Source organism: Thamnophis elegans, chromosome 4, assembly GCF_009769535.1.
Source record: "Thamnophis elegans isolate rThaEle1 chromosome 4, rThaEle1.pri, whole genome shotgun sequence".
In the NCBI taxonomy this organism is placed as follows: Eukaryota; Metazoa; Chordata; class Lepidosauria; order Squamata; family Colubridae; genus Thamnophis; species Thamnophis elegans.
In genome coordinates this window covers 26,374,498-26,400,755 of record NC_045544.1, presented here as the reverse complement: position 1 = coordinate 26,400,755, position 26,258 = coordinate 26,374,498, and the positions used below count along the sequence as shown (strand labels likewise).

Sequence of the window (26,258 nt, the reverse complement as noted above, 5' to 3'; positions counted from 1 at the left end):
AGGAAAAGTTAATTTAACTTTATCCAGTCACATTGTGGAAATATATAAAGACAGGTAATTTACTTATCTACTTAATACTTGAAAAGAAAAAGACCAAAAGTAAAAGAGTAAATTAAAAAAAGCAACCTTCTCAGTGACAGAACTAATTTTTAAGACTCAAGCACAAATAATGTATGTACCATACACTGTTTAGTGGCACGGTTCAAGCCAGCCTATTCCCTGGGGAAGAGGCTAATGATATGATATTTGGGTAAAACTCCTGATATACTATATATTTCCTAGAGAAATTATATGGGACACTGTATTCTATAAATTGTTATTTGTGACCTAGTTAGGGTGATTGTGTGTTGCTAGAAACCATCATTTGACTGGGTTACAGAATGACTGGGTAAAAGTAGGTAGAAACACGACTCCTGAATTAAATACTACATATCTTTAAAGAAAACTACATTTTCCTAAAATATTTTATATTTTGTGTTTTTCATTATGTACATTGATAATATTTGAGTGGTTTTTCTATTAAAAATAGATATTACGGTGTCCAAATGTATGTGATTTAAGGTGACTTAAATAGAATTACCTCTCAGGTCTTTGTTGTGAATATCAATACATTGTTTTATTTTTTATATATTAAATAACTGTATAATTAGCTTCCCATTAAGTGTGGCTTTTAATGTATAAAATATGCCTGTATGGTTTAGAATTTGGTTATTTATAAGTTTTGTAACTATGTCACTTGGCACAGATATAAGGAGGATTGAATCCATATTGAAGATGATTAATGACAATCACCTAAGTTCTGGTGGCGCAGTGGTTAGAATGCAGTACTGCAGCTAACTCACTGCTTACTGCCAGGAGTTCGATCTGACCGGCTCAAGGTTGACTCAGCCTTCCATCCTTCCGAGGTCAGCAAAACGAGGACTTAGATTGTTGGGGGCAATATGCTGACTCTATAAATCGCTTGAGAGGGCTGTAAAGCACTGTGAAGGGGTATATAAGTCTAAGTGCTATTGCTAATCATCCCATCATCCTCCAAAACCTACTTTGAGAGTAGAGGTCTCTCTTGAACAAGAAGTATTATTTTACAAAGCAGAGAGAAAAGTAAATATTGAGTAGAGGTAACTTCTGCTAGTGGGAATATGGAATATGTCTCTACTTATTTTGGGAAAGGAGGCACTTTCAAATTCCTGTATATTTAATGCAATAGCTTTGTTGAACTTATAGCTGCTAAAATAGAAAAGTCTGCATTTATCAGCTCTAGAACCAGTGTTATGAATTAGAGATCACTATTATAGGCCTGTTTTATTTTCTGTTTGTTTTTAAGCAGTATGAGGGGGAGAAATGTTATGAATGTTATCCTGCTGAATTTCTCAATGTTCTTCAGTATTATTAATCATGTTATACTAAAGCTGCTGTAAGAATTGGGAATAGAGAGCACTGTTCCTCAGTAAATTTCCTCCCTGGATAATCTGGTTTTAGTCATTGGTGGTTGGGGAAAAGATGGAACCCTTGCCTAAAGTGTCCCAAAGCTTGTTCCTCTCCCCATTACTATTTACAGCCATATGAAGTCACTGGGAGAGATCATTGCCAGCATGGGATGAAATACCACCAATTTGCTATATATTAGATACATGCTCCTCTTAGTTGGTTAGGGGCTCCGGTAGGTAATATGTGGCTGGAATCAAGTAGCGACCACTTTACAAGTGGTGATTCTATTTGCCATTCCTGGACCCAGCTGTGTGGAAAATTTTAATCCAGTATTCAACCTGCTATTTTTTAGAAAAGTTATTGGGGGGAAAAACATGGTAGATGTGCAGTTTCAAAAAATTCTGGAGGATGCAGATTATCTGGACCTGTTGCAGTTAAGAGTTGCAGTCTTTCATTCTTTGTCATCTTGCAGCTAGAGCACTGCAGTGCACTCCACATGGACCTATCCTTAAAGTGCCTGTCGAAGCTTCAGCTTCTGCAGAATGCAGCAACCCACATTGACACACATAGGTTTATTCATGTAACACAACTACCATCCAATAATATCTGGGTAAGGCTTACCAAGGGACCCTTCTAATGTAAACCTGTTTTCGGGGCATAGTGCTATGAACGGGAATTGGGGAAATGACATCAATTCATTGTGGTGGTCAGATCATTTACCTTAGCGTTCCGTTCAAGCACTCCTTGGCACAGGGAGGAAGGCCCATTAGATTTGTCTGTCTCAGCCACCTGATAATCTCTACAGGTTTAAAAGAAGCTTGGATTGGGTTCATCTGAGGCCTTTGTTGCTATCTGGAATGAAAGGGCAGCCAAGGACTTGAGTAAAATTGTCCTTGTGTGACCTCTGGATCCCACAGAGTCACTGACGGAAAACAAAATGAATCAGATTTAACACAGGTAAGACTACCTCATGGTTATAGAATAGAAAAATGCAATTTTTCTACTCTTATTGCATCTGGAAATAGACATTAGAGTAACCCAATCCCTCTTGGGGAAGTAGAGAATGGAGGAAGATCTACAGGGCTACCATAAAAACTACTCTAGGTGTCTGTTGGATGAAATCACTCCAAATTGCTGTGGAGGTCTCTTGGAGGTGACTGGCATAGCTATCTGGGATGAGTTTAAAACTCTTAATCCCAAGAAAGTGGAAGTTTGGGGGAAAGCAATTGGCTTGTAGTTACAGAGAGTATGGATGAAGCGGATTATCTGGATAGCATTGATTGCAGTTATAGAAAGCCTGTGGTAGGATTGGGATGAGGTGGTACAATCCATTCTGGCCTTCCTTGATTTCTCATCCGTCTTTGATACAAGCAGTCACTATATATCTCTGGACTACTTCTATAGATTAGGAATGAGAGGCATGGTGTTGTAGTGGTTCTCTTTTCTTTCGGGGCATTTTCAATTAGTGCTGGTAGATAAAGGAGAAATTGTGCCCCAAGTATCCATTCTGTGGGGTTTCCCAGGCCTCTCCTACTTGGTCTCAACTACTATTGAATATCTACATGAAATCTCCAGGTAAAGTCATCCATCTGCATTGCCTAGTCAACCCCTGGCAGGATTATTGCAAAGTACCGTATATTAGATTAACCTTGAAAAACCATGCAGAAGCTGCAACTGATCTAAAATACAATAGTGAGTAGTTCTGGAAGCACTTTGGTGCACCCCTGTAGCAGCACTTTACTAGTACCTTATAAACGTCCATATGAAATTCAAAGTGCTGGTTACCGCTTGAAAAGCCTCTTGTAGTACAATGCCAAATTATTGCAGGACAACTTCTCTCCCAGTTATTTCTCTTCATCCTGGCAAAAGGGGCATGCTGTGGGTCCATTCTATGAAACAGCGTCACCTAGTGGCATCCAGGGGATGTGTATAGTGAATCCATGGGCATCTAATCTCAAACAATTGGGATGGGGGTGAGTTACATTTATTGTTTCATGAGTTCTGATATATGCAGGTACCTTTGTATGCATGACAATAAAATAGATGAACAGATAAATTTGTACCCGAGATTATCATGTACACATAATTTTAAATCCCAAGATAAAGATTACTTTCCACCCAATATATTTCAGATCTTTCATACAATCTGAAGTTTAGTTCCATAAATAAGAACTTTTAAGCAAAGTGAAGAAATTTGTCACTGAGATCTATGGTATATAAATATGCTACATTTTGACTGGAGCATGGCCCTTGATACTAAAAGAAACATTTGTCATTTTTCTCTATTTGTATTATAAAATCAATGCATTTACTGCTACTCCTGGCTGGAGTTATCCTACTGTGTTTTTCTTTAATTTAACAGAAATAATTATATTTCATTCCTCTTCTTGTTCTATCCTTCTACTTGTTATGTTCACATTATAGCTATATGCATTGAATAAATAAATTTTTAAAAAATCTTGCTTTTCGATCTGTTTGAGTTATATTATATGACCTCTTTTCATAAGATGTACGGTACATTGTTTTTATCACTTCCCTATTCTTGCTTTCTCTGGAGATTAAACATTGACACAAATGAGTGGATTTATCTTAAATATCTACTTCCCCTATCTGTGGAACATTAACCGCTGCCTGCATACCCATTGGTGATTCTGTCCTTGTGTCTGTAAAACATCTCAAAAATTGATAAAACCATTGCTAGCTGAGGTAGCACCATCTTCTGGTTTGATCTTGGAAATGTATATCTTATTTTACTGAAAACATGTTCTCTATGTTAAATGGGCTTTCAAAACAATAATATTGACAACTATGACTAAGATAATGTTTTATGAACAGATATTTTGTAAATGGGGTTTGTATATTCTTGGGTAATAGGAAGGAAGGAGGCAAACTCTAGTCAAGATTTCTAATAGTTTATTGTGTAACTGATCCCAATTTAGACAAGACTTTATGTACAATTGTTGCTTCATACACAGAGACACTAGTGCATAAATGCTCCAGTTTATCATTTTTGCTATATTTGAGATTATCTACTATTAAGTAGCAGCCTAGGAATTATTCCCTTTTTAATTTTTTTCTTTTAAAGTAAGTATTAGCTGATTTTGGCTTTTACATTTAAACACATTGGTTGTTAGTTTCTAAAACAGTACCATAGGAACGTATTTATACTGAAGTGTTTTGATGTTCTTAGGTTCATGAACATACAAGCAATGCATTAGATATCTGTATGTTGACAGATAAAATCCCATAGATAAATGGGTTAGGTGAAGCAGGATACTAAAAGGCTTTTAAAGATGTTAACAAAAATGATGGCATTTCAACACTAGTATTCTTGGATTATATTTGAAATGATGGTATATAGGCAGACAATAAATGTTACATAATAGCAAAGATAAATGCAAGCTGAATTTGCTTTGTATATGCATTAAAATGATCACTATTTTTACATGTAATATATAGAAAGTTTTAATATGTATTTAACAAAAAGACTAAGAAAATGACTTTTAAATATATTCCATTTTGGATGCAAATAGAAAATAAACTTTATTTTTCAAGATCAAATATCAGGTGTTTAGGAAAGTATGTTTACATTTATGTGATTGGGTAAAATAAAATACATACTTTGTGGAAATTTAGTGTTAAGTTTTGGTTTATTGTTGTTCAAACCAACTTTTTCATATAGATGAAGTCCATAAGGGCATTTATGCTTAATATGACACACTACATTTATTTTCGCCAGTGTCTACTGTATATTTAGTATACAGTAAATTGTTCAAAATCTCCAAAAGGAAGATTTGCAAAACATTAAATAGTGAAATGTCTGTTTTCTTTTATTAAAAGAAGGAAAAAAGTATTGCCTTTCCTCATTTACCAGAATATTTTAAAATAATGAAACAGTAAGAATCTAGTTTCCCATAATCGTTTCTAGATTTATAACATCAGCAGTCTGCATCAGCTATGTCATAGCTTCTTTTTATCAGATATCTTACAATTTTATCTTGATTATTGCTTCATCTGAAGTAACCTGCAGATTACTTCAGTCTGCAGACTGATGAAATTTGCACCTCTACTGCATCCTGAGTCAAATTTGGTTCCTCCTGTTTGTCTTCCACATATCATAATGAAGTTTATCCTGGATATTAAGAAAACCTTGGAATGGTATGGGATAAGTGCTATTTGACAGATGGGCATTCATATCTGTACTTCATGAGATCAGAGTTTTTGTGTTATCTCATTTGCCATTGTGCCTTCTCTGACCTAAGACAGCAATATTTTAATAATTGAGGACGTAGCACAGAATCCATGAAAAACATATGAAAATTAAATTTTAAAACAAAATACCAAAATTCTCCCTGTACAATCTGCAGAATTCCTAATTCCACCTGTTCTTGTATCATGGCCCACACTTTTTTTTCATAATTGCCCCACCCATAAAAATCCTTGGCCACCATATTAAATGTATCTCTTGGCCTCAAAATGTTGCCTTCATATACATTGCTGTTATCAGTATGCCTTTTCAACAAAGTTGTTATATTTTGCTGTGTGGATATTGATGCTAACCCAATGTGCCAATTTGGGAAACCAGAAATGTTCTTGATGTCCTGTGAAGATGATCCAGCTCAACAAATCATCATATTCAGAAGTCTTTCCCCTGGCATCAGCCATAATATAATAAAGTTGGCATTTTTGGCACAGAATGCAACCACCTGTTCAGTGCAGGAATTCAGAGTAAGCCACTCCACTTCCAAGAATCTAGCACCTGCCCTCTATATAGCTATTTATGGATTTATTTAGTGTATGGCATCTACAGAGGTCATGCAATTACTGATGGAGTATGAATATAGACTACTGCATGATGGTATACCCTGGGCAATGTTCTGTCTTGAAGTCTATATTGTGTAGAAGTCTATACACAATGTATAGTTTGTATACTATACAGAATATAGTATACAGTGATTAAACAATACAGTACAGAGGCAACAATTAGACTCTGATGGTTATAGCATACGTTTTGTTGCACTAATGCATTTCATTAAATACACATACATATTGAACAGTTCTAAACCTTTAGAAAAGTTTACTTTAGAAAGTGGACACTGGCTGTTCTCCTTGCCTTAAAATGGGTGGGAGCTGTCTGAAACATGCCATGGTAATTTCCACTCACAAGCAGCATTTGAGTTTGATTATTCTGCTGTTCACAAAATTATTCCATTATCATGTCTTTACTCTTTTAAATACTAAAGCATCCTAAAACATTACTGCAAATAGACTAAAAACAATTATGCCAGAAAGATTATTTGGATGTTGACTGTTGTTTCTCTTGTCATATGTGTTAGTATAATCATATCTATGTATGGTATATTGGAGGTGGTGACACTTTTGAGAGCTGTATGCAACGAAATTTCATTTTAATGTATGCTGATTAATGTACATTTAAAGTGACAAAGTTATATCAAGTCTAAGTTTCAAGTATACAGTTCGTTTCTCAAGGAAAGTGTATTAATTAAAAGAATACTAAAATAGATGTAGTTTTCACGCGATGCACGCTTTTTTTAGAAGTTAAGCCTCGCTGTGTCTTTAAAAAACCCATTTAGTGTCTAATATTTACACTTAAGTGCTTAAAGCTACTAAAATTCGGATAATCAGAAGATGGCAACAAAAACCAATCTCTTTGCTTGCTAAATAGCGGATGTGCAGATTTTTGCAGCCGGTATTAAACTCGTTTTAAAAACGCGGAAGACTGTAGCCAGGACACAAACAACCTCAGTTCCGACGGTGCGGACTGAAACGCTAAAGGTAGCGTTGCGCATGCGTCAATAAGCAGCTCCTCGTCCTTAGTAAAAATGGCGCCCACAGAGCACTTTCAGCCAGGCGCTTGTGCGAAACTTTCACTTGTTGGCAAACAAAAAAATTAAAATAAAACTGAGTTAAAAACGACTCTTCTTTCTAACCCTCGGAGATTCTAATGCCATGGCTGGGTAAATTTCCCAGATCTTTGTACTATCATTCCTATCAGCTGCTGCCGTTAGAGGAGCAATCGGAACTCTCCCCCTCCAGATGTCTCTCGGTCTAACGCCTCCGCCCTGACTTAAGATGGCGGATAGACTCAAAGGGCAGAGTTTTCTCCGCCGGGTTGCAGTGACGTAAGCTTGCTGTTCCGGGTGAGTGACAGCGGGCGCCATTTTGTGTGGTTAACGCAAAGCTAACCGGAGGGACGGGGGCAGCCGAAGCGCTGCGAGTGTTACCGGTCAGCGCAGAAGGCGCGGGCGGGGTGAGTAACTGCCTGCGTAGCGGCTGCGTTTGAGAACAGGAGGAAGGCAGCCGGATAATTGATTATTCTTCCACCACCATTTGGATTCGGCGCTGAATTCCGAAAAGGCGGAGCTCGCTGCGGCGAGGCAAAAGGGGGTGGGGAAGAAGATGCAAGGCTGGTGCTCTGGGTTCGGATTAAGAACCTGGTGGGGAGGGCGCAAGTTTACTTCACTTCTTCGGGTGGCCGATCGTTTCCTTACAGGCGCATTCGCGGTAGTCGTAACCGGGCTGCGGGCGGGGGGGGGGGGGTAGGGGCGGGGAAGGCGGGGAGAGAGGAAAAACCTGATCCCTGTTGTGCGCATGCGCCCTGATCTTGCTGGACTATCCAGGCGGCGGGCTGAGATTGGGCTCGTTATACGAGCCTCATGTGCGCGTGCGTTGAGGGCCCCTAATCTCAACGGGATAAATAGCCTGGATTGACACTTGGGGCGACGGCTTAGTTCTGTTGCCATGGTTGCCACGTGAGAAGGCCAGGAGCCAGGAGCGCTCTCACATTGTGTTGTAAACATGCTGGGCCGACCTTATGCGGCATTGCTGATAGCTAGGAGATGGGTAAAAGTTGTGTGTGTCTCTCGCAATGGAATAAAAGAACTTCTACTTAATATATATATCCTGATGTGGTTAGTCTCACCCTATGGGTGTTTATTCAGCAGGAGGCTTTTTCCAGTTTCAATAGGAACCCCCTGTCCACAAATGATTTAAATAGTACCTGAAATTCTACATTAGAGGATGTGTGTGACGTACAACAAAAAGAGCTGCTGTCTTCTGTTAGTCCCTGGACGGCCCAAAAATGGTCAGGCTGACAACTATTGGAAGTAGTTTGCCGAACCTAATATGAAACCTATGAAACAATAGAACTTCTCTGGGTCTGGATTTTGGTTTCAAAATGTAGAGTGGGATTCTGTCTTCGCCAGTTCAGGGAGTCCAATCCATAATGACTGAAAAAAGTGATAACCTCACTTCAGTTGTACGAAAGGTAACAAAAGCAAAAGATGAGAAACAAGCTAAGTTGTAAAGCAACCATTCCTTTGGTTGTCTCTAGATTAGGTCCCCCTTGTGTTTTTCCTTGTGGGCTGCAGGTGACTAACAGATTTGTCATTTTAGTGGAATAAATAACCTTGGTCAATTTACTTTCAGAAATGTTGGTGTTGTAAACAAAAGCAGCATAATTAGATGTATTGTAGGTATCCATGTCATATTTATAACTTTGTAATGTAATGCCATTTTCATATCATATTTCAGACTGTACATTTCTCAGAATATGTTTTTAAAAATAATGCTTAATAGGAATACTCATCAGTGGTGGAGGGGACTATTTTTTACTTAGAATTTCTAAACGAAATCAGAAATACAGGCAGTCCTCAACTTTTCATATTTGAACTCAAAATTTCTGTTGCTAAACAAGACATTTGTTATGTGAGTTTTGCCCCATTTTATGACCTTTCTTGCCATGGTCATTAAGTAAACCACTGCAGTTGTAAAGTTAGTAATACAATTGTCCCCATTGACTTTGCTGGTCAGAAGGTTGCAAAAGATGATCATATCAAAGATGACCACAGGATGCTGTAACTCATGAATATGAACCAGTTGCCAAGCATTCAAATTTAGATCACATGACCATGACAATCCTGCATTTTTATTTGAAGCTCTTGTAGCTTCAAATGGTCACTAATGAACTATTGTAATTTGAGGACTGCCTGTATTTGTTTTAGATTCATTGATGTTTTTGCATGAATCTGTCATTATTTCTGAAGCTTCCTGATTATACTATGTTAGGAAAATATGTATGTGGTGCTTAAGAGGTTTTTGCGCTTACAAACTTCATTTACCATATTTCCATCCAATGTTCAGTAAATTGAAGGCATTTTATATTAAGTTTATTGTTATTTTTTTTTGTAAAGAAACATTGTGATATGTTGAACCAGTCTCTAAGAGAACTATCATAAATGACAATAGCATGAACTAGGGGATTTTTTTCTTGCGTGCAATTACTGTATATGCACAATATTATTTTGGCAGTTGTTTCCTTTCCAAGTTTGTTTCAGTTTAGTTTCTGAATGTTTCGTTAGTAGACTAGGTAACATCATCAGCAGATTTTTTTTTGTCCTATTCTTCTTAGCTTATATTTAATGTCTTGTGTACCAGTGTGGTCTGTTGGACCAATAAAGAAAAGTAATTTATTTATAGACAGAAAATTGCTAGAAGTGGCTATAGTTTTTGGAATGTGCGTTCTTGCTTAAATGTTTGAAGATTTTCTCTTCATCTTAAGAATTTTACATTTCTACTACTTCAATTTTCTCAGCACTTTCTGCTGTTACTGATTTTCCCAATAACCTGCCTATTTCAAAACTTTCCTGAAGCATAAAATCTAGATTTAACAGATTTTCTCCATTAATTCAGGGAGGTGTGCAGGCCCAAATGTTGTCTATTGCATCCAAATTTGATGTTATCTCCCATAAAAATGGAAAGTGGAAGCAGGAAGTTAAAGATTTTAAAGTTGTAGGCATCTAGTAATGTGCATGTTGTGGCACATATTTAGTTATAATCTTTTGGGTAGGGATATTTTAGGTGAGTCCTTGGTTTGCTGCAAAAATACAAAGAGAAAGTGCATGCCACCAAGAGGGAGAGGACAAAATCATAAATACTGACATTGTGGCATTGCAGCTATGTTTTATATTATAGGAGTTATAGTATTGTTCTTGATTCTTCTGGGTGTTAAAGCACTTTATATATCCACCAAAGCTTTATTCACAGATATGAGCAAATTCTGGGATAAAGTAGTATTTTGATAATTAGAGGTGCTCAACAAATATGTCTTACAATCAAATAGAGCCTGAATTCCATGATAAACTTCTGTAGTGGAACCCAGAAAACTAGGCCATTTGAATATGATTTTAAAAGATAATGGGCAATATGTGAAATTATAAAACAAATATGTAAGAAAGATTATATTAGGATAACTTTGCAGATTTGTGCCTATTTGCCAGAAAAGTCTGTATACCAAATAAAACATTGTATTTCATGTATTCTGAATGCAGTATTTAATGGTGCAAAGGGATTGAAAATTAATTTTTATACTATATAAAATGTGATGTAGCATTGTTCAGAGTTGTGTAATCTGCATAGGAACCATGTGAAGAGAGGAGAAAATAATTTTCTAACAGTGATTATCTGGTTAATGGTTATCAGATTTGCTTTTATGATATATAAGGCCACAGAGCTAAAATGGTGTGACTCAAAGTAAAGTATAGTTGACATTGTTAGCCCCAGTAAATGTTTTTTTCCACTTATTCTTTCTGTTTTCCAAAGATTTTTGTATAAATGATGGCTGTTTAAAAAATATAGTAGAAAATCAAATTAAAATAATAGGAAACTAAAACTTATGGCTTTTAAATTCTGAAGGTCAATCCAGGATAGCAGACCTTGTAGCACTTTACATTTGATAGACAATTTTTGCAACCAGAATGGTAAAATACTTACATTCAAATATTTTTGTTTGATGTTGCAAATTTCGGGGAAATCCTATATAATTTCTGTGGAATGTTTTGATTACAAGAATATCATAAAAAATCTTTTGAAACAAGGCTTGGATAGTTTTGATTGGGTAGTTTAGAAAAGGTTGGATGTCACTGTACACAGTTGAATGGCTTAAGTGAAGCTTGTACTCAAATTTGAAATGTTATTTTTGCTCCAATAGAGTACATATAAATAATTAAAGATGTGGGATCAAGGTGGGCAGCCTTGGCAACAGTGGCCTTTGAATCAGCAACAATGGATGCAGTCATTTCAGCATCAGCAAGATCCAAGTAAGTAAATAGCTGTGATTGTGCCTTCAGCATTAAAGTTAACTCCACATTTTATAAACTGGGTTAGTTTCTCTTTCATTCACATAGGAAAGATTGCTAGTGATGAGTTCACCAAAAAAAACCCACCTGTTAAATCAAAACCCAACAAACTATTCTTTAGTGTTTACAATCTTTTGAAAGTTTTACAGATTGCTTCTATATTGCTTGTAAGTACTCCTTTAGACTCTTAAGTGAATAGGAGAAAATGATGGTAAGCAGCAATATGTGCTGAGCTAATGATTTATTCTCTATCCCAGCATGCTTTTATTCTTAAACAACATCTTCTTCCAATGAGCATTTCCCAACTTGCTAATATACAATGAAGGTGTTTTGAACTATTATAATATCTATGTCAGCTGTTTATATGTAACAATACTGAGAAATACACTATTAGAACAAACCCACCTTTTTCCGAAGTTTCATTGTATTGTTTTCTATATAGTTCATTATGTTGATTTTAGTGTTTGGATTTTTAATAGAGGTGTGTACATTAACATTACATTAAGGTAGATTTGATGGCAAAAAGTTAATGAGCTCCTTCTTTAAGATGAGGTGGGCAACTTTCTTGTGGCAGGAACTTCACTAATTTTTTGGTGTTTTTTTTTAAAAAAAAACTTGACTTCTGAGGCTTGGAAAGAATATATTCAATAATGTTGTGACATATCTAGAATTGGAGGTTCCTCTTTTTCCCCATTTTATTTATTGATGATAGAGTTAAGGGCAAAAAGGAGCAACCTGATACCCCAAGAAGCTTAAGTCACCCATTTTGCTATTTAAAATCCCCATACTCTTAAGAAATGTTGGGCCCACCCACTGCAAGTGGTGTGATCTCTACCTTTTCTTTAAAATGTGCTTTATTTTAGCCAAACAAGTTACATGCATGCCTTTTCCTTTATATGCTTATGCTATCTTTCTGTTATGTTTTAATAGCTTTTTATTCTTTTATAAAACAAGAAAGTAGAAAAGAATAAATAGTCTATACATTCATTATATCCAGCAGGTCTGGATGTACTAACTTGAGGCCAGTGTTCCAGTTCTGTTAATTGTTACATTGTTGCAATAAACCAATACTCTGTTTGCCTGTCTAGTACAATTATTTCTTTCAGAAGTAGTGTTTTGTAGAAGAGTAAGAAGCACATCTATGTCAGTGATCTCTCTCTTTTTATCTCTTTCATTCATTCACTCTCATGGGATATCAGTTTATATCTGAATGTTCATATAGGTGCTTAAATTTTTAAAAAACGCTGAAACTGGTCCATGTTCAGGATTGAATTGTAAAGCTTTGGATATTTTTTTCAGTACTAAGTTCTTAATTCAGAAAAGCTCAAATTTCTCATTAGGTCAGCAGAGAATTGCTATGTGTGGTGTGGTATGAATGTTTAGAGGCCTCCAAAAGATAGCCATAAATGATGCAGATTTTTTAAAATGGAGGATTGGAGTATGAATAAAATCCAATTCTTGGTTGTGTTGTGGAAATCTATATATTGAAAATCTAATTCTGTTTCTAGGCCAAATTGACTGGGCTGCATTAGCTCAGGCATGGATTGCTCAGCGGGAAGCGTCAGGCCAGCAGGGTGTAGTAGAACAGCAAGGAATGATGCCAAATGGCCAGGAGATGACAGGAATGGAACCTGGTCCAAACAACCATGGTAATTTTCAGAATGATCCAAATTTCAACAGGATGTGGCAGCCAGGTATGTTGTTGGTCCTTTTTTTTCACTGCACTTGGAATCTTCCTAGTTGTGGATAACATTCTTACAAGAGCACTACTACAAATTAAATCTGATTTAGTTACTGGCCAAAATTGAGCTAGGACAAAATTTCTTTTCTTTTCTTTTATGGGAAGAACAAGAACCTTTGATTCTCCCAAGTAACTGTTGCTTATAGAGATATATGATCTCTTATGGATTTCCCTGCCTCCAACTTCATATATTGATTCAGATTGTGATCAGAAAATAATCTGCAAATGCTTTGAAAATCAAGCTTTGTAATTTGATTATACTACAAATTATTAGAAAGGTTACATAAATTCAAAGTTGTTTAGAACAGGCATAAAAATTGAAAAGGACTAGCAATAAACCAATAGGACAGAGTTATTCTCATAGTTCCCCAATAATTTTATTCAGTTCAATGCTTGCTCCCAAAAGCATTTTAGAATAGTATTCATTGAAACAGTTTCTGCTGCTTGAATTAAAAAAAAACAAAAAACAAATTATCTTTCTGAGTGAAAGTAAAGAATATTCATTGGTTTTTGAATTGAACAGAAATTTACAGCAGAAACTACCCTTGATAAAGGAATATATGTACTGTAAAAAGATTGCAATAAGCAATTGAATCAATTTTTAAAAATACATTTTAGACTATAGTATTTCAAAGAGCAGTTCATCTTCAAATGGGACATGATATCAATTTATGGTAACATAGATGTGAGGAAATTTTTCACTGGGTCAGCCATCGTTCTTGTTTCAGACAAGTTGCACATTGTCATGTTTATGATTTATCTTATACAAATACCTGCATGCCTTTTAAAGAACTTGCAAAAACTGGGCTTGTTCTCTTTGGGCTGTTTGTGTGTGTGTGTCCGTTGATATCTTAGCATTCAACATTATTCTTCCTGACTTTTTGTCATTTTAGGATTAATTGTACCAATTATAGAACAGGTTTTTCAAAGTGTTCACTGGAAGAAGACAATATAGTCATTTTAAATATTGTGATGTTGTTGCAGCAGCTGGTCTTACTACTTTAAAATTTTAAATATGTCCATATTCTGTAACATAAAAAATTGTGGCTTCACAAATATGATTGAACTTCAATTTCTGATATCCATTATTTTACTATACTTGCTAGCACTCTTGTGAGTTGGGCTTCAGAAACATGGAGTACCATAAAGTCATCAATTTCTGCTGTGTAAGATAACCAGTTTCTACAAAAAATGATATTCTTTTGGGCCTCTTTTTTCAACTAAAGTTGATCCCTAGAAAGTGTTCTCCAGATTCATTGAACTACTTCTTTGTCAACCATATCCAGAATTGCCATTGGTTATATGCACTGAAGATGCTGAAAGTGATAATCCACAATAGCTGGAGATGCTGACATAAATAATTATTCTCCAAAGGGATATTGTGCCAGCATAAACAAGAGTTTTGTGGCAACTTAAACACTAATAAATATATTATTACATAGCTTTTGTAGCTCACATCCATTTTATTTGACATCAATATTTTCTTTGATGTGGGAGATTATTCTTATCTTTATCCTTGAAATTGCATTTCAGATCTAAAAGGCCAGATTGAGGGGGGAAATTAGCTGATATAATATAGACTTTCCCTGTAATAGATGTGGTTTGCTTAAATACTGTTCATACAAAGGACTACTAAACATAATTTGGATTCATACAAAAATGAAAACCAGATATGTTTGATGATACATCCTTCATTATAAAAATCAATACAGCCTGATTAAACACTGATTAAAATGATTATTAACATTTTTTGTTATGACATCAAAACAGAATGGAACATCCCCCACCAGCCGCCTCATCCGCCTCCAGATCAGCCCTGGATTCCTCCAGCCCCTGGATCAATGGATATTGTTCCTCCATCTGAAGACAGTAACAGTCAGGACAGTGGGGAATTTGCCCCTGACAACAGGCATATATTTAATCAAAATAATCACAACTTTGGGGGACCACCACCTGATAACTTTGCAATGGGGCCAGTGAACCAGTTTGACTATCAGGTGAAACTTTTGTTATTTTAATATAAGCATGTGGAGTTCCGGCAGCATTGCTCTAAAGCAGATTTCAACAGAGTTTACTTGTTTATTAAAATAGATTTGTTTACAAACATTACAAACAGCTCAATTAGTTGTTCTATCAACTGTATTCTTTATCAGATTGGCTGTGATACTGTACATATGTTGAGCTACACTGGATTAGTGTGATGTGTTCTGTTTGGGATCACTTATGAAAGGTCAGAGAAAGTTCAACTGCAGGCAAATGTAAATTTTATTTACATGATACTTCCTTTTATCTGCTTTTATACTTTTTACTAAGTTTTTTTGGGGGGGGTCTTTTTGTTTTTGTTTTGCTTTTGAACTTCCCATGTGATATTTATATATTAAAAATATATAAGGGATAGCTGTGTTTATATAAAACAGATTCATGTTTTGTAAAGGAGAAATATATTGACATCACAATGATGAGATTAATTACTTATTACTAAATCTAAGAAAATAAGCCTGAAAATATGTTGGGTTTCTCCCTATTTTCTGAATAAATAATACTTTTGTAAATAAAATTATGTATAAAAAATACAAAAGTTAACATAAATGTAAATGTTGTATAGAATCATGATGCATACATCTTTAGCCATTCTGAAATTGGAGTTAAATCAGAACTGTAGAATACAATTTTATTTATTTCATCTATTTGGGGCTAGTTAGTTAAAAAACACACTGGATCACTTTGATATACCTAGGCATTCCCATTCATTTTGGTGAAAGTAGAGAATTAGTCTCTAGATTGAAAGGAGAGAGGGGCACAAGAATTTCTGCACATCTGTTATCTGTGCATGTTTCTGGATGTTATATTTATGAATGAAGTCCTTGGTATGACCTAGACAGCATTAAGTGTATTGTTTCAGGAGCACAAGGTATGGCTACATTATTCTCAATTATGTGTTAGTGCTATACTAACTGTTGGCGTTACATTTCATAGATATTTACAAAGTAAATGAAGAGACTGTTCATAATAAGTTAACTTTTTATGTCCTTATATAGTTTGTTAAAAGTTGCAAACTATAATTTGGTAGATTGGTCATCTGAAGTTTTGAATAAAGTATATCCCATCCCATAGACCCACATTGATGTATTAATGGAACTGAGATTGAAGACACAATTGATGAAGAATCATGATGCATACACCTTTAGCCACTTTGATATATACACTATCTAACAATTAGATATAATTTAGGGAAGGTGGAACAATGACATGATTGACTAGCTTTCTGTAGCAGATTTTCTTTTAACAGTAACAACATGCAACTGAAATTTTTTATTTATTTAGTGTATGGAAAATACATGGATTTATAGCAGTTCAAATGTTAATATACAGACTACCCAATGTGATGGATATTTTGTCGAGGAGCACGACAGTCACATACGGATCCTGTTCAGAGTTGACCAAAGCTGGCGAGGAAGGTCAAAACCTGGCACCTTTTGTGTAGGGTCATCTATGTAACTGCCTGTATCTGGGCATTCAGCAGTCCATGTGGCTTTCCACTGTGTGTTGTCAAAGTTGTTAGATAATTTTGTTGCATTCCTTCACTAAGGCTTTCTGTCTTCGTAGAGCTGATAGTGCAATATGGCTCAAGACAGGGAGCCACCAGGCAGGAGTAGATTTTAATCCCTTGCCATGTATATAGAGAGCCAGAAGTTCTACAAAGATGCCTGGTTGCCAACTGTCGTTAACTGCCAATTCTTCAATATAGCCTGGCTGCCAATTGCTGCTAGTCGTTTGGGTCACACGACTGTGCTATCCAGGGTGCATTGCGAGGACCCAAACTAACATCACACCCCACAACTGAAATGATTTCATTTCTTAAATCCACATTTCCAGAAGAGCTGATAGCACCTAAAACCCAAATCATTAGGAAAACATTAGATCGTTTTATTTCTGATAATGAGTAGATTTTATTTCCTGAAATCATGATTCATGTTTAAAAGAATGCATGTTCCCTTCTCACACATACTCTGAAAAACAGTTATACTCAATTTCAGTAATATGCAAATACTTTTTTAAAAAAAGTTAAAAATTGCTTGATTGTACAAATCCTTTAAAAAGAGTATGGGTAGTTTTCTTACAATTATCTTTCAATTAAAAAAACCAATGTTTTTTCATGCACATCATGCTCTATTTCTGACGTTAAACATATCCTTTAACCATAAAGAGGTTATTTACTTACTTAAATAAAATATGCTACTTTTTGCTTAGAAGTGAGAATTGATCATGAGAATTTGACCTAATAATTTACTTAGATTTGTTTGCTTAGACATGCATGACAATTCATTTATATAATATAAAAACCATATAGTATCATAAGCTTATTAGAAATGCATGTGATTTAATTCCCTATGCCTGTCAAAATTACTTCAGAAAAATAAGATAAGAATATTAGGTATATCCTGATGACCTACAAATAAATGCCAAACCCTCAATAAAATAAAAAATAATTTATGTTCCTATAAATCTCTTGGGTGTCTATTTCCTCAATGGAAGATTCCAGTATATTATATATTGCTCTTAAAACTTTCTAATGTCATAGTGTAATACAGCATGGACTTCTCTTACAAAATTGCTTTTTAAATGGTAAAAATTCCTTTTTTGTTTCATTAATCTTTGCGTTCTCCCTAAAGTACTCCAGACTTTCTAGAAGAAACAAAAAAAATTCTATACAGTCCTTTTTTCTTTTCTTTTCTTTTCCTTTCCTCTTTTCTTTTCCATTTCACCTTTTTACTGAGAAACTGTTAGGGGAATCTGTAGCATTGAGTTAAAGAAAAATGAACTTCATTACTTTTTCAGCATGGGACCACTTTTGGTCCACCTCAAGGTGGGTTTCATCCACCTTACTGGCAGCCTGGACCGCCAGGGCCTCCAGGACCTCCAGCACCTCCTGCACCTCCTCAAAATCGAAGGGAAAGGCCAGCATTTAGAGACCGCCAGCGATCACCAATCACATTGCCGGTGAAACAGGAACCCCCTCAAATTGGTATGTCTTCAGTATATTTAGTTTAATGTACGTGATACACACATTTTGAAAATACATGTTGTTGGTCACTGAGTGCCACGTCCCATAATGGAGTTATGCGTACTGTACTTAATTTCACTTATCTGTGCTTCATCTTAAATAGAACAACTTATGGACCTTCAGCTACAGCCTAACAAATGTTCTCCGATATGGCCCATGGAAAGAATTATAAAACTTATTAGAGACAGTTAACTTTTAAAAACCCTGATAGGGCTCAGAAAGTATGCATTTATTAAGTAATTTATTTTATGATGCTGTAGATGCTGTTAAACGTAGAACACTACCCGCTTGGATTCGTGAGGGCTTAGAGAAGATGGAAAGGGAAAAACAGAAGAAGCTAGAAAAAGAGAGAATGGAACAGCAGCGTTCTCAACTGTCTAAAAAGGAAAAGAAGGAAATTACAGAACCAGGAGAAGAGGGTGGACCTCGGTTACCACAGAAAAGTAAATTTGTAAGTGGGAAAATTCCTGTACAGTATGTACATGTTTGCATATTTAAAATGCTTCATTTTAATATTTTTTTGGAAAATAAAGTTGTATTTTACCAACAATGTTGGTAGCACAGGCAGTAGTTTGTCCATACTTTTCCTTATTTGTCAGGCTTCTAAAGCAGATGGGTAATTTTAATTACAAGGTCCTGCCCAAAATACTGGCTTTGTTTTGGCAAAATGATGGAATGTGTCAGGCAGTCTTGATCAGGCAAAATAGACCTTAACCTTGTCATTTCCTTTTGCATCAATATCTTTTTTGATTTTGTCAGTGTGACTAGTCAACATTTGAAAGATGAAAGTTCCTTGTTGAAGAGCTACATTTCTTGTTTTATAGGATAGTGATGAAGAAGAGGATTTTGATAACGTAGAGGCTATAAGTAGTGGAAAAGTCACCAGAAGCCCATCTCCAACTGCTCATGAGGAGCAGAGTGAACCAGAAATGACGGAGGAAGAAAAGGATTTTCAGATGGTACAATTCATTTTTGGATCACTGTATTTACCATACATTTGACTGTTGATATAATAGGCGCCATAGTTAAGAAAAATAATTTCGTATTAAATTTTAATTTTTTAAACTTAATTGATAAAATTTAATTATCAATTTGTAATTTGAAAGAAATATATTTAAGCTTAACTAGGAAGGTTTCTTTTGATTGTTAATCATTATTGAAGTAAAGCAGTTAAAGATTTCATCCTTAAATATTCAGAAAAGCTGCTATTCTTTAGTCAAGTTATTCTAATGGAGACAACAAGCAACTGTTGCTAGATAGAAATTTTATTGGTGTGCTGATACATCTGTTGCATTAAATGTGTTAAACTGAGATCTGTTACAATGAGGATTTACTGTGGAACATATTTTTACTTGATATTTTGCATAGGACGCCATATAACTATTGTTGGCATAAATATGCTGTTTCTCTTACTGTTACCAAATCCTTTGCTATTTTTTTTTCAAGAAGTGAGATGCCTTGAATTGGTGTAGTTGAGCATCTGAATGAATGTTTATCTTTAAATTTGTTCAGATGTTGCTGACAAAAATGTTGCTGACAGAAATTCTCCTAGATGTCACCAATGAAGAAATTTATTATGTGGCTAAAGATGTCCATCGTAAAGCAATAAAAGGTATGTTTAGGCTTCTAATAGGTTCATTAATTGTCCTTGTGCATGTCTTGTAATAGTTTAAAGTATATAAGCATATGTTCATATATAATATTTGTACCTAAAATAATTTAAATGTAAAGTTCCAAAAAATCATTTGTAATCATATATAGTTGTTCTGCATAGTTTCTAGCATTAAATATTTCATTTTTTCAATTTAACTTTTTAAAAATTGTGTTGAGTTTTTAAATAGAATTTTCTAGTTGAAATTTAGATGAGGAAAAAACTCCTATAAGTCAAACTTGTATAATTAAATGTTTTTGTGATCCTGCTATTCAGCTTTTTTTTTAAGAGCCAGTAATCTTATTTCATATAACTGAATAAATTAATATACTGATTGCAGGTAAAATGTATTGATCTGTTAATGCTTCATTCTAAAGAACTGCCTTTTTAATTGTATCCATTAATTAATTTCTAAACAGTCATGGCCAGAAATTACTGGGCTTTCAATGGATGATATGTGTTTAATGTTTTTTCTCTCCTCCACAAAACAGCAATAGTAGTAGATTTAACAATACCATAGACTCTCATGACTATGAAAACGTGGCTATTTGTGTTAACATGTTGTTCCTGTTGTTGATGTGATACAAAGCTCCTGCAAAACAGCTGGCACAGTCCAGTGCATTGGCTTCCCTCACTGGACTTGGTAAGTATGCTCCTGATTTTTGAGAGGGACTTAATGGGGAGAGCTGTCGCTTGCATTCCTAAATATGTATTGAAACAAGTGTGAAACTATCCAGTATGCATTAGGCAAGCATCAAGTAACTTAGGACTTATCTCCCAAAAATTATACTGAAATCTGTGAAAACTGTAGTATTCTTTCTGTGCAAGCCTTCCCTGAGGTTGGAGGTTGGGTGTTTTTGGTCAGATATCTAATATGATATCTAAAATACAATGGACTTGAATGATTTGTATTATTATTTTAAACTTTACTGTGTTAGTGTATGTTTAAATTTAAAAACCCACAATAACAACTACTACTTTGTCTTGCCAAAAATCCCACACAACAAAATGCATATTTTGAATTCTCATAGCTAGTGCTTTATATTAGAACATGCTAGATATGAAATTCAGAATTGCATCCTATGTTGTAATAGATTGTGTAAAAACTTTGCATGTCAGTGTAAATTGATAATGCTGCCATATTATTGTGACATTAAATAAATATATTATTTGACCACTATGATGAATTCTTTTGTTAGTTTAAATGTATTTGGAAAATAATTTTTAAATTAAGAACCTGGGAAAGAAAGTAAAGATGCTTCTGAACCAGATGCTCAAGATTACTTTCTACCAGCTTTTCAGATCTATCTTTTGGGGGAAGAGAAGTCCATTCCTATTGCATATCTGTACCTTTTTAATGTACAGTCTTTTCTGAACACTAGACATTTGATTGGCATTGGGACTTTTTAAGCCCTGGATATTGAAGCTGACTGAAATCACTGTAACTATATCTTGAAGGATAGATCTTAGGCATTGCACTTCAGAGTCTATTTTCTTGCTGATGTATTCTAAGCATTTGGTACTGGCTCTGTAAAGAGCTTTTTCACTCATATTGAGCAGAAAGTATGTAATCTTAGCGATTGCTTGCTGGAAAACATGGCAAGCTATTCCGGATGAAGTAAAACCAGATACTGAACAGCAGGTCAGATGTGTGGGCCTTGAACACGCCAGTCAACCAGCATTGGCACTTCCTCCAGAATAAGTGGCTTCTTCAGTGAAGAAGTGAAAGATGGGCAATATGAACTCTTCTTTGCCCTGCAGAAATATTAAGAACCAGGATTAATCTTTCCTCGTGATAGACTAGGCTTTATGCACGCAGGTGGACTGGGTGGTTATGGATCAGGAGACAGTGACGATGAGAGGAGTGACAGAGGCTCTGAGTCATCTGATACTGATGATGAGGAACTACGACACAGAATCAGGCAAAAACAAGAAGCATTTTGGAGGAAGGAGAGAGAACAGCAACTACTGCTAGAGAAACAGCTGGAAGGTATGTGTGTATGCATAGGGCGAAGGACTCTTATGCTTATAGAATATTATTTTAACCTCTTAGTATATGTTAACTATGTGTAGCATTTCATGTGGCAGTTAGGGCAGCAGCCTCTTTTGTGCACACATGCATAGATAAGGCCTTGAAATAGCCTTCCATGCTATGTGCTTGTTTTATACCTTAGTGATACAGATCCATAGAGACCTTTCACAACCACCTAATCAGATGATCTGCACAGGTCTAATTTATTATGTGATACTATATACCCAAGTAAAGCTATTGAACTTATGGTAAACTAATTGTAGGAAATCATGTTATGGTTTCTCCTCCGTCTGTTGTATGTTCTCAAGAGAGTCATCCAGTGATTTTTGCTGCCATGGAACAATTGTGGAAGAAGTACTATTCTAACACATTTTATCTTAACATTGTTATTGGCCAGAAGAATAGAAATAGTTATGTATCGGTTCCACTTTATTTGTATGATTTGGGATCTGTTTCTCTTTGGCACATATTTTACAGAAGAAAAGCTCCAAAATGAGAGAATTGCAAAGGAGATGAGTGAACTTGCCAGTAAGGAGCAAGACAGCAATTCACCACTAGAAGATGTCAAAGAAGCTGAGGAGGAGGATGCATTTGGTGAAAAGAAAAAGTCTCCAAAAGAAATAACACCAGACATCGAACCCAAAAAAGAGATTAAAGAAAAAGAGAGAGCAGGAAGGAGTAGGTCAAAAAGTTCAAGTAGTGTTAGTTCAAGTAATAATAGCAGAAGTAGCAGCAGTAGTAGCAGCAGCAGCACAGCTAGTAGTTCATCTTATAGTAGTAGTTCAGCTAGCAGTCGCAGCTCTACACATTCTTCCTCCCCCAAAAGAAAAAAAAGACGTAGTCACAGTAGGTCACCTAAAGTTAGGCGTAGCAGAAGTAGGAGCTATTCACATAGAAATAGAAGAGAAAGGAGCAGGAGCAGGGGTAAAATAAGAGAAAGACAGAGATCTAGTAGACACAAGAGTATAGAAAGAAGGGAGAGGAGACGAAATCATAGTCCTTCCCATGACCGAAACTGGGAGAGACGTAGAAGTGATAGTCATTCAAGAGATAGACTTACTAGCCATTCCACTTGTAGTGGGAGTCGAGATAGGCATAAAAGTGAAGATCAGCACAGGAACATAAGCGGGAACAGGCACAAACATAGTCACGATAGCAAAATTCAAGAAAGAAAAAAGGAACGCAGTAGGAGCATAGAGAAAGATAAAAAAAAGAACAGGGAGAGGGAGCGAGATCAGGAAAAACGTAAGGAGAAACAGAAAAAAGAAGACAAAGACAGTAAAACTGGCAATCATGAAGAGAGATTAAAAAGAAAAAGAGATAGCGAAAGAACTTTCTCTCGCAGTGATTCTTTGTCTTCAAAAATGTTACGACGTGATTCTAGGCAGGAAAGCAAGAAAAGTTCTACCAAAGAGAGCAAAAAGCATTCAGGTTCAGAATCTAGCACAAGGAGCAGTTCTGAGTCACGAAGCAGCAGCAAAGAAAAGAAGCCGAAGAAATCAAAGCATAGTCGGTCACGGTCCATGGAGAAATCTCAAAGGTCTGGTAAGAAGGCAAGCCGCAAACACAAGTCTAAATCACGATCAAGGTAGTATTCTTTTAAGTATTTTGCTTGATTTATATGTTTCTTTATATTTCAATTCTTCTTCATGTTTGCCTGCAACATATATACATATATATATCAATATTTTGCAAATTAAACTAATTTCTGTAGATTATCCTTCTGGTGGGATGGGGAAATACCTTTGATCGCTTTAAAAAAAAGAAATACAGTTATTAAGCCTAACGTGTATGCTTTTTATGATTCTTTTCCCTTTAATTTTCCCCACTTTTTCTTTATTTTTCAGATCAATGACTCCTCGTCGTAAACGCTGAGGAATGATATGACACTAGTCATAATGATTTAAAAATTCCATGAGTTTTTGAGGGCTTGTCTCATTATAGAGGCTCATTATAGAGGCTACAGTTGTGGCTATGTAGATGGAAGCTGACCCCTTTTTTAACAAAAAGATCTGTAAATAGCTGTATTTTTTGGAAACACTGCTCGGAGTTAAGTACTTGCTAGGAATTCTTTGTATTTACATTTTTCAAAACAGTAGTGCTTACCTAAGGCTATGAAATATGTCATTCTCTTCCAGCTGTAATGTTCTTAAATTGCTATTGAATGTATTGTGATGTCAATAAAGTTCTTTAGTTCATTTTTTTGTTTAAATTCTTCTATGTTTATTTATTTTAAATATTTATTTGCAAGGCATTTTTTTTGTAAAATGCTTAATAGTAGTTTAACTTCTGGGTTTCATCTTTGGATAAATCTGAGTCAATTCTCTGATAAAAGAACTGTTTGGGAAAACCCCCAAAGGTTTTTGTTTTATTTTAATGGTATGCTTCATCATACTGTGAGTGAATGAAATGTGGATAATTACTGTAAGACATACCAAAACTAGCCAAACAAAAATAGTAAGTCCAAGTAACTTAACTCATATGAAACAAGTTTATAGCTTTGCAGCACTCTTCCTTGTATGATCAGAGAAGTTAATACTGCTTTTGACTCAGTTTTTTTTCTGTAATTATAACGATAATTATATAAAATAACTTTGTGTTAATAAGTTTAACTAGTCCAGTCTTACAACTTACCATCTAAAATGATGATTGCCAAATAAAAATGCTGTTTATAACATCTTAATAAATGCCAAAGTAAGCAGTTTTTTGCTTGGTAAACATGAATTCTAAAGAGATCTTGGTGTTGAAAGTAGGCTTAAGCATCTTACATCTTCCTATCAGAGATGGGAACTTTCATTTTGATTTCTCATTTATTTTAAAGAGTTAATGGCATATCTTAGTATTTAGCTTATAGTTATGCAGACTAAATTTATAGGGTTCATGGAAGTAGAGTTGGTACAATCCTAATGAACATAATATCTGAAAAAATAGGAATTAAGATGTCAATATTGTGCTATGGATTTTGAGTAACCACCTTCATGTATCGTATTTTCCAGGTGCATAATACTGATAGTCCTTGCTTAATGACTGGTTGCTAAGCGATTGAAGTTACAGTGGAACCCCTGTAAGCTGCTTACAACCTGGTCCCAAAATTAGAGCTGCTGCAGCATCCCTCCAGTCATTTGCCTTTACAACCAATTGCAGGGACACTGCCAGCTCCCCCTATTTTATCCCCATCAAGTCCGGGCAGGGCTTGGACCTCTTTTCCATCCCCACCTCCCCAATCAGGCATCACATAATTACCTTTTGAAGATATTCAGAGCTTTCTGCCGCTCTGTGTGATCTGGGCAGCCATATGGCATGTTTCCAGAAGTGACCACAATTGTTTGAACAGTCTTCTAGTCGCTTGGTTGAGTTGGTAGTTTCTTGATTGATGTATTGTTTACCACTTGACAAACAGTAAACAACAGTAAACAATCAAGGAACCAAGAAGAAGAAAACAACACTCCCATATTTGCAGAGCATGCCACTTACATATAAACCAAGAGCAACCCCTCTCCTTTCTAGCCCTGATGATGTTATCTAGTTAAGTAATGAAACGTGTGCAAGAAAACAACCAAGCTCAGAGCACCAACCACCCCACACACACCAATCTTCCAGGACAAGAAAAATGATATTTTTTTAAACAAATACAAATTTGAAGCATCCAGTGTATATTAATTATAGGTGAACATAATACACATTTTGTAGCATATTTACAGATAAGTGTTTCCTCTATTTTATTTCTCCCATTTTCCTACTTAGAAAAAGAAAATAAGGCCCAAAAAGAAGAGTTCTGTAATAATGGAAAATTAAATGTTTGTTTCTGTATTTAACTTGCTCCAATAAAAGAACTACAGTACTGTTTCAGGTTTTTCTTTTTAACATACCAACATATGCTTAACATTTTAAAAGAAACTAATGAGATTATTAGATTATAAGATAACGCAAGAGAAACAGTGTCAAGGTTATGTTGACTCATAAAAGTAGGAATCTTTGAACTTCTCTAACCTCTCCCTTATGTAATTGTTGTACAATATTGTTTGAGGAGAAATGACCTTTGGAATGTACAACATTTGCTTTGTCACAGAAAAGGCATTTGTTTATAGGTAATACTTTATTTACACATATTTTTATACATCTAGTTTCAAGACTCCGGTAGTTTACTATATCCCAATAGATTCTATATCTTAAATCAACCCACA

At 35.4% G+C, this 26,258-nt stretch overlaps 1 protein-coding gene across 2 annotated transcripts; it reads left to right on the top strand.

The window, feature by feature from the left end:
- Positions 1 to 7,591: 7,591 nt before the first annotated feature.
- Positions 7,592 to 24,286, top strand: PNISR (PNN interacting serine and arginine rich protein). Of its 2 annotated transcripts, XM_032214806.1 has the most exons (12): positions 7,592 to 7,699; positions 11,438 to 11,546; positions 13,094 to 13,279; positions 15,097 to 15,323; positions 18,166 to 18,352; positions 18,652 to 18,842; positions 19,216 to 19,350; positions 19,904 to 20,003; positions 20,632 to 20,685; positions 21,862 to 22,032; positions 22,552 to 23,662; positions 23,922 to 24,286. In XM_032214806.1, the coding sequence occupies exons 2-12, from the start codon at positions 11,459 to 11,461 to the stop codon at positions 23,947 to 23,949; spliced, it is 2,478 nt and encodes an 825-aa protein (XP_032070697.1). In that variant the 5' UTR covers positions 7,592 to 7,699; positions 11,438 to 11,458; the 3' UTR covers positions 23,950 to 24,286. The 2 variants fall into 2 exon arrangements, with proteins under 2 accessions (XP_032070697.1, XP_032070698.1); XM_032214807.1 differs by lacking the exons at positions 21,862 to 22,032; positions 22,552 to 23,662; positions 23,922 to 24,286 and having other exon boundaries at positions 20,534 to 21,654.
- Positions 24,287 to 26,258: the final 1,972 nt, after the last annotated feature.

What these genes read in the sequence shown, in the direction of transcription:
- PNISR (XM_032214806.1), top strand. Translation starts at nt 11,459, where the DNA reads ATGTGGGATCAAGGTGGGCAGCCTTGGCAACAGTGGCCTTTGAATCAG. An exon ending in CCATCGTAAAGCAATAAAAG is followed by an intron (nt 20,004 to 20,631) that starts GTATGTTTAGGC and finishes TGTGATACAAAG; the next exon opens with CTCCTGCAAAACAGCTGGCA. An exon ending in GGCTTCCCTCACTGGACTTG is followed by an intron (nt 20,686 to 21,861) that starts GTAAGTATGCTC and finishes TTATGCACGCAG; the next exon opens with GTGGACTGGGTGGTTATGGA.